The following is a 9,872-nucleotide window of genomic DNA, read 5'->3' on the forward strand; positions in this document are numbered from 1 at the left end:
TTTTCACCCAGGAGGCTCGGGTTCAACTCTCGGTATGGGAATGACTCCTTCGCAAATTTTCCTGCTGTGGGATTAAAGTGTCATTTTCTGGACGACATACCGAACTATGACGTTTATGTCCCATTTTGGACGACATACTAAACTATGACGTTTTAGTCACATTTTAGACGACATACTAAACTATGACGTTTTTTGTCACATTTTGGACAACATACTAAACTATGACGTTTTTTGTCACATTTTGGACGACATACTAAACTATGACGTTTTTGTCACATTTTAGACGACATACTAAACTATGACGTTTTTTGTCACATTTTGGACAACATACTAAACTGTGACGTTTTTGTCAGTTTTTGGACGACATACTAAACTATGACGTTTTAGTCACTTTTTGGACGACATACTGAACTATGACGTTTTTGTCACATTTTGGACAACATACTAAACTATGACGTTTTTGTCACAATTTGGACGACATACTAAACTATGACGTTTTTGTCACATTTTGGACGACATACTGAACTATGACGTTTTTGTCACATTTTGGACGACATACTGAACTATGACGTTTTTTGTCACTTTTTGGACGACATACTTAACTATGACGTTTTTTGTCACTTTTTGGATGACATACTAAAGTATGACTTTTTTTCACTTTTTGGACGACATATTAAACTATGACGTTTTTTGTCACATTTTGGACGACATAGTGAACTATGACGTTTTTGTCACATTTTGGACGACATACTAAACTGTGACGTTTTTTGTCACTTTTTCGACGACATACTGAACTATGACGTTTTTTTCAGTTTTTGGACGACATTCTAAACTATGACGTTTTAGTCACTTTTTGGACGACATACTGAACTATGACGTTTTTTGTCACATTTTGGACAACATACTAAACTATGACGTTTTTGTCACAATTTGGACGACATACTAAACTATGACGTTTTTTTTTTTTAACTTTTTGGACGACATACTAAACTATGAACTTTTTGGTGTTTTTAGATGTAGTTGTCGCATATGGTCTAGTGGTCAGGATTCCTGGTTTTCACCCAGGTGTCCCGGGTTCAGCTCTTGGTATGGGAGTGACTCCTTTGGAAATTTCCCTGTTGTGGGGTTAATGTGTCTTCTTCTGGACGACATACTAAACTATGACGTTTTTTTCACTTTTTGGACGACATACGAAACTATGACATTTTTGTCATAATTTGGACGACATACTAAGCTATGAACTTTTTTGTTGTATTTTGGACGACATAACTAAACTATAAACTTTTTGTCATCTTTTGGTCAATGTGTTTAAGTATGTCTCATATGGCCTAGTAGTTTTGACACCTGGTTTTCACCCAGGAGGCTCGGGTTCAACTCTCGGTATGGGAATGACTCCTTCGCAAATTTTCCTGCTGTGGGATTAAAGTGTCATTTTCTGGACGACATACCGAACTATGACGTTTTTGTCCCATTTTGGACGACATACTAAACTATGACGTTTTAGTCACATTTTAGACGACATACTAAACTATGACGTTTTTTGTCACATTTTGGACGACATACTAAACTATGACGTTTTTGTCACATTTTGGACGACATACTGAACTATGACGTTTTTGTCACATTTTGGACGACATACTAAACTATGACGTTTTTTGTCACATTTTGGACAACATACTAAACTATGACGTTTTTTGTCACATTTTGGACGACATACTAAACTATGACGTTTTTGTCACATTTTAGACGACATACTAAACTATGACGTTTTTTGTCACATTTTGGACAACATACTAAACTGTGACGTTTTTGTCAGTTTTTGGACGACATACTAAACTATGACGTTTTAGTCACTTTTTGGACGACATACTGAACTATGACGTTTTTGTCACATTTTGGACAACATACTAAACTATGACGTTTTTGTCACAATTTGGACGACATACTAAACTATGACGTTTTTGTCACATTTTGGACGACATACTGAACTATGACGTTTTTGTCACATTTTGGACAACATACTAAACTATGACGTTTTTGTCACAATTTGGACGACATACTAAACTATGACGTTTTTGTCACATTTTGGACGACATACTGAACTATGACGTTTTTTGTCACTTTTTGGACGACATACTTAACTATGACGTTTTTTGTCACTTTTTGGATGACATACTAAAGTATGACTTTTTTTCACTTTTTGGACGACATACTAAACTATGACGTTTTTTTGTCACATTTTGGACAACCTACTAAACTCTGACGTTTTTTGTCACATTTTGGACAACATACTAAACTATGACGTTTTTTGTCACATTTTGGACAACATACTAAACTATGACGTTTTTTGTCACATTTTGGACAACATACTAAACTATGACGTTTTTGTCACTTTTTGGACGACATGCTAAACTATGACGTTTTAGTCACTTTTTGGACGACATACTAAAATATGACGTTTTTTGTCATCTTTTGGTCAGCATACTTAAGTATGTCTCATATGGTCTAGTAGTTTTGACACCTGGTTTTCACCCAGGAGGCTCGGGTTCAACTCTCGGTATGGGAATGACTCCTTCGCAAATTTTCCTGCTGTGGGATTAAAGTGTCATTTTCTGGACGACATACCGAACTATGACGTTTTTGTCACATTTTGGACGACATACTAAACTATGACGTTTTTGTCACATTTTGGACGACATACTAAACTATGACGTTTTTGTCACAATTTGGACGACATACTAAACTATGACGTTTTTGTCACATTTTGGACGACATACTGAACTATGACGTTTTTGTCACATTTTGGACAACATGCTAAACTATGACGTTTTTGTAACAATTTGGACGACATACTGAACTATGACGTTTTTGTCACATTTTGGACGACATACTAAACTATGACGTTTTTTGTCACTTTTTGGATGACATACTAAACTATGACTTTTTTTCACTTTTTGGACGACATACTAAACTATGACGTTTTTTGTCACATTTTGGACAACATACTAAACTATGACGTTTTTGTCAGTTTTTGGACGACATACTAAACTATGACGTTTTAGTCACTTTTTGGACGACATACTGAACTATGACGTTTTTTGTCACATTTTGGACAACATACTAAACTATGACGTTTTTGTCACAATTTGGACGACATACTAAACTATGACGTTTTTTTTTTAACTTTTTGGACGACATACTAAACTATGAACTTTTTGGTGTTTTTTGATGTAGTTGTCGCATATGGTCTAGTGGTCAGGATTCCTGGTTTTCACCCAGGTGGCCCGGGTTTAACTCTTGGTATGGGAGTGACTCCTTTGGAAATTTCCCTGTTGTGGGATTAATGTGTCTTCTTCTGGACGACATACTAAACTATGATGTTTTTGTCACTTTTTGGACGACGTACTAAACTATGACGTTTTTTGTCACATTTTGGACAACATACTAAACTATGATGTTTTTTGTCACATTTTGGACGACATACTAAACTATGACGTTTTTGTCACTTTTTGGACGGCATACTAAACTATGACGTTTTAGTCACATTTTGGACGACATACTAAACTATGACGTTTTTGTCACATTTTGGACGACATACTAAACTATGACGTTTTTGTCACATTTTGGACGACATACTAAACTATGACGTTTTTGTCACTTTTTGGACGACATACTAAACTATGACGTTTTTTGTCACATTTTGGACAACATACTAAACTATGACGTTTTTTGTCACATTTTGGACAACATACTAAACTGTGACGTTTTTGTCATTTTTTGGACGACATGCTAAACTGTGACGTTTTAGTCACTTTTTGGACGACATACTAAAATATGACGTTTTTTGTCATATTTTGGACAACATACTAAACTATGACGTTTTTGTCACATTTTGGACAACATACTAAACTATGACGTTTTTGTCACAATTTGGACGACATACTAAACTATGACATTTTTGTCACAATTTGGACGACATACTAAACTATGAACTTTTTTGTTGTATTTTGGACGACATACTAAACTATAAACTTTTTGTCATCTTTTGGTCAACATACTTAAGTATGTCTCATATGGCCTAGTAGTTCTGACACCTGGTTTTCACCCAGGAGGCTCGGGTTCAACTCTCGGTATGGGAATGACTCCTTCGCAAATTTTCCTGCTGTGGGATTAAAGTGTCATTTTCTGGACGACATACTGAACTATGACGTTTTTTGTCACTTATTGGACGACATACTAAACTTTGACGTTTTTATCACATTTTGGACGACATACTAAACTTTGACGTTTTTATCACATTTTGGACGACATACTAAACTTTGACGTTTTTATCACATTTTGGACGACATACTAAACTATGACATTTTTTGTCACATTTTGGACGACATACCGAACTATGACATTTTTCTCACATTTTAGACGACATGCTAAACTAGAAAAGCACTCGGAGAGCGCATACCTCCGCCATGCCGTTTGTCTGTCCGTCTGTGTGTGTGTCTGTGTGTCCGTGTGTGTGTGTGTGTGTGTGTGTGTGTGTGTGTTTCTGTTTGTCTGTTAACAGCATAACTCAAAAAGTCATGGACGGACTTTTCTCTGTCCAATTGAGAGATGGCCTGACGGCCATCTCTCAATTGTCCTTCAACCTTCAAAAAATTCCTGGATCCAGACGGTGATTCGGATCACCTCCAAAATCTAATCGATTCTTACTCTTGCTCTTCCGGACATCCTGTAAAAATTTGGTGAAAATCCGTCCATGACTTTTTGAGTTATGCTGTTAACAGACAGAGACACACACACACACACACACACGGACACACAGACGGACAGACAAACAAACTCCGGTGATTACATAACCTCCTGGCGGAGGAAATAACTCATTTTATTGGGGGTTTAAAAAAAAAAAGACTGATCAAGACATCCCTAATCTACACTACTGTTCAAAGGTTTGTCACTCATAAATGTCCTTATTTATGAAAATGAAGACATTAAATGAATGTTAAATCCATAGTTAATGTGGTAAATGACTATTCTGGCTGGAAATGTCTGATTTTTAATGGAATATCTCCATAGGGGTACAGAGGAACATTTCCAGCAACCATCACTCCTGTGTTCTAATGCTACATTGTGTTAGCTAATGGTGTTGAAAGGCTCATTGAGGATTTTGTTCAGTTATGTTAGCACATGGATAAAAATGTGAATTTTCATTGAAACATGAAATTGTCTGGATGACCCCAAACTCTTGTACTGTAGTGTACATACTCCCCTGTTGCCGTTTCAGGTGTATCACTATTTATTTTGATCAGAATCAGCTTTATGAAACGCTTAATCCAAACTTCTCAGAGATGTTTTCTGATTCATTCTGTTATTAAGGTGAACCAGATGTTGAAGTGTTGCTGCTGCTCTCTGCTGTGTCCACAGAAATACCTGCAGCAGCTGTGGGACACCGTCCTGCTGGTGGCGCTCATCCTCAGTACGGGAGTCATCGTTCAGGCTCGCTGGCAGTACCAGGACCACGAGCTGAACGACGAGCTGGAGGTAACCCGCCCACACTGCTCACATCATCACAGGGATGTCTGAGCTCCACACAGACAGTTTTATAGCAAATCCTTTATTGCTTTCTTTTCTATCATATATGATGAACAGTGAATTAGGTACAGTTTTCAGGTTCCTGTACTCTGAGTATTTAATTTTTTTACTATGTTGTCACTTGGTAGCACTTTATTATCATCATTATTAATTAAGGACAAATTGATAGTGAATTAATAAAATGTGCTGATAATGATGTTGACTAAATATTAGAAATTCTCTAATTTGTGAAATATAAAATAATTGTAATCTACCTAGCAAATAGCGAACTTAGATTTATCATTGTTTAACAGTAAAATAAACATGAGCCAAAGTTTAATACACTATCACAATATAACTTTATTTACATTGGAGATTCAGGTTAATTATACAAAAGTTATCAAATATGTTATAGATAAAGACGATAATACATAAGTGGCTGGTTCATAAGCTACCCAGCAGTATGCAAAATAAATCATTTTAGCTCAAATTAATCAGTTGCAGCATTCATTTACACACTGATTTATTAATAAGTGTAATCTGCTTATACTGTGCAATGTGTAAATCGTGATGCTAATGCTAGCACCTTTAAAGCTAAAAATGAGATTATTTCTGTCGTGTAGTTTTGCAATGTAAACTTTAAATATCCGAATATGGCGTCGCTTGAACATTTTGCCTGTTTTGGAGGGGAAATGATATTAAAACTTTATAAATTCCTCAATTTTTATGTTATTGACTTAAATGTGCAGCTACCTGAAGCATCAGTTTTCAACATGTTTGGCCCTTCATAGAGCAGCATCGTTCTGTCTGTCTAAACCTCTTTATGTGTTCTTTGGATCATGATTGGCTCATGTGGTGCAACAGACAAAAACTTACTTTAGATCAAGATCTCATAGTTTGTGAGAGCTTTCAGGTTTATCAAAAAGAAATCCCTCTTTGTAGCTGTGATGTTCTCTTTCTTCTCTGAAGTGTCAGAACAAACACATTAGTGTCACAGTGTGGGAGGAACATAAAGGAACACTTTCAGGTTCAGAACAACTTCAAGTCAGCAACAGAACCATTGGACGTCTCTGCCCAGATTCTGTTATGTGTTGGTGTGTTTTTATGTCGACACACAGAAAAAAGCTGCAGCTCACAGCACTTTTTTTATTTATTCAGATAAAGCATCATAAGACGTTCTGCTGTTTTGTATCTTCAGCTGCTCCCTAAGCAGGACGTTCTGAAGAGGATGTCGTCCCTGAAGACCAAAACTTACCGTCAGCCCAAACCCTGGTGTGAGCCGCTGGAGACGGACAACTGTGCTGTTTGTCTGGAGCCGTTCAACAACAACCAGGTGAGCAACACTGACCTCCTGTCTCATTTCAGTCTGTTCCTCCTTCATTCCTCGGCTCAACCCGCCTCCTGCCTGAGATTAGGGTGGAGGAGGAGAAAGGGTTGAGGCAGCGGTAATTTAACAGTTAGTTATTTTAGAGCAGCATCAAGTAATTATAATCTAAGTATAATGTTCAGTAATGACGTAGAGTCCGCTATTTATTTACTATGAATTCAGTTTATAACGCAATATGTGACAGAAATGTATAAATGTCAGATTTACTGAGCTTTTTTTAATAACAATCACACGTGTAGTAAAGTATAAAAGAAGCGGGGCACACAAATGAGTGCTGCACATATGTTACACACTGATGTATAATAAATGAGTGATATATTACACACACACACACACACACACACATATTATGTTTTTCTATCATTGTGGGGACTTACCATTGACTCCCATTCATATCTAACCCCTAACCCTACATCCTAACCTTACCCTAACCCTAACCCAGACCAAAACAATGGCTAACCCTAAAGAAACGTTTTTGCATTTTTACTTTTTTCTGTAACAACAACATGGACAAGAAAACACTGTTTAAACTTGTGGGGCCCGAAATGAGGTCCCCACAAGTGACATAGTTTTCGGTTTTCCTACCGTTGTGGGGACATTTGGTCCCCCACAATGTAGCAAAAGCTAGAACACACACACACACACACATGTTTGTACTTCTATCTTAGTGAGGACATCCATAGGCGTAATGCATTTCCTAGAGCCTTACCCTAACCTTAACCATCACAACTGATTGCCTAAACTTAATCCTTACCCTAACCCTAACCAAACCTCAATTCATACCTGTTCTCTAAAAACAAGTCTTCACCCTCAGACATGGCTGTTTCAAAGTGAGGACCGGCCAAAATGTCCTCACTTTGATAGTTAAATGCAGAAAATGGTACTCACAATGTAGCAAGTACAAGAACACACACACACACACACACACACACACACACACACACACACACACACACACACACACACACACACACACACACACACACACACGTGTCAGTCCTCCCAACATGTTTTCAGCTTTATTATTTGTTATGCAGCAGCTTCCACAAGCTTTCACAATAAACAAACGATAAACTAATTAAAAATGTCTTAAAATGGTTAAAAAAAAAACACAAGAAGAATTTTTACCAAACTTGGACCGCCTGGCGAGGTCATCTGTATGTCATGGACAGTAGCCAGTGACATCGGACACTACATTGACAAAGATGACCCCTGTGACCTTGAAAATGAGGTCACGGTCACCAAATGCGAGCTTGACCTGTGTCTTATTATGGTACACCTGTGTACCAAATATGGTGAGGCTACATCAATATTTTATCGAGTTATCGCGCGGAAACCAAATTGTTACAGACAAACACGCAAGCAAGGAAGACCATGCAACTGAAAACAATACCATCCGGAAAACGGAGTTTTTCTGGGCGGTAATAAAAGCAATAAAATCTCACACACAGCATAAGACAGACAGGGATGTTGGTCATTCATTCAGTCAGTGTGAAGGATGTAAAGTACAGTACATGGCAAAGTTCAGCTACAGAAACACAGCGCATTACCTCCTCCTCTTCTCAGCGTTTATGCATCATGTTTTCTGTGTTCTGCCTCTTTTGGGTTACAAATGTTCAACAGAGTCTGATGATGCACCTGTATATCCTCGCCTCCTCAAAATGCATTTTATGAGTAGAGACGTCCTTCATTCTTGCACACCGAGGTTAAATTGCAGGTCAGGGGCAGGAGGATGGAAGACAGGAGGCTTAAATTAGTAAAAGTAGATCTTTATGCTCCCTGCAGGCTGCTCTGACGCTGCAGGTAACCTCAGGAACAAGTGAAGCACGAGTGATGATGTAGGAATAATACCTGTGCATTCTGACTTTTACCGTGTTTTATGATGTTTTTTTAAAGACCGTGCTGTAGTAATACTAAACTTCGTGTTTTTTGTTTCCGTTCAGTGTCTGCGGGTGTTGCCGTGTCTTCACGAGTACCACAGAGATTGTGTCGACCCCTGGCTGCTGCTGCAACACACCTGTCCTCTGTGCAAACGCAGCATCCTCAGTGAGTTCACACACACACAAACCACTACTTCTGTATGGAAGATTTCCATTTTATTCACAGGAATTAATTGATATCCAGGAGTGTAGAGCTGTTCAAGTACCAGAACACACCTCAGATTCACCTGTGAAGTCGTGGCTTGTTTCTAAGGTTATGTAACTATTGTTCCTGCAGAGGCAAGTTTATTTAAATTAGTGTGCTCACGACATGATGAAATGTTAGATTGACTTTGACCCTTGGATGCACGAGTGATTGGACCCTACACTCTTCTGTAAGTAGGTCAAAAACGACTGAAGAGTCGGTGTGTTTTTCTGCCATTTTTGTCATTTTGGTGCAGAGTAATCATTTGTATTATTGTTTTTATTCTATTTTTGTCCACACAAGAATGATTTCACCTTTGAAATATGTTTATTTTTTACTTTATAACAGATTTTGAACATTTTGAAAATTAAAAGAAGAATATTCCACAAAAAAGCAGTAGAAGAATGTCCATTTTGTTGACATTTTTCCACTTTTTTCCTCCAGCTGTTGCTGCTCTCTGTGTGTAATAATCATCCTGATCAATGACACTTCTGATGGTGTGTGTGCTCTGCAGTAAACATATTCCTCCACAGCTGATGAGCATCACAGGTTTTCATGAGATTCTAAGCTCAGGGTAGTAATACAGATATTTGAACTGTGATTTTTGAAATAATAGTTTGGTATCATAGGATACAAAAATAGAGGCATTACAGCCATGGCCATAAGTTTGGACACAAGTACCATGACGCTTGTGAATCTTAGAAATACCACAAAATACTGAAGTGTTTGGGTGATAATACACAACTCCTGAGAACTATATTAAGTTTCATATTTAAAAAAAACATCAAAAGAGTTT

General features: G+C 37.6%; 1 protein-coding gene across 1 annotated transcript in view; it reads left to right on the forward strand.

Annotated features, from left to right (window-relative positions):
* Positions 1 to 9,872, forward strand: part of rnf215 (ring finger protein 215) — a 30,858-nt gene that overhangs the window by 16,930 nt on the left and 4,056 nt on the right. Inside the window, exons 7-9 of the mRNA XM_051950401.1 lie at positions 5,419 to 5,535; positions 6,764 to 6,898; positions 8,896 to 8,998. Coding sequence (XP_051806361.1) covers positions 5,419 to 5,535; positions 6,764 to 6,898; positions 8,896 to 8,998 — 355 coding nt within the window. The remainder of the gene's footprint in view (positions 1 to 5,418; positions 5,536 to 6,763; positions 6,899 to 8,895; positions 8,999 to 9,872) is intronic.

This window comes from Acanthochromis polyacanthus, chromosome 7, assembly GCF_021347895.1.
Source record: "Acanthochromis polyacanthus isolate Apoly-LR-REF ecotype Palm Island chromosome 7, KAUST_Apoly_ChrSc, whole genome shotgun sequence".
NCBI lineage: Eukaryota > Metazoa > Chordata > Actinopteri > Pomacentridae > Acanthochromis > Acanthochromis polyacanthus.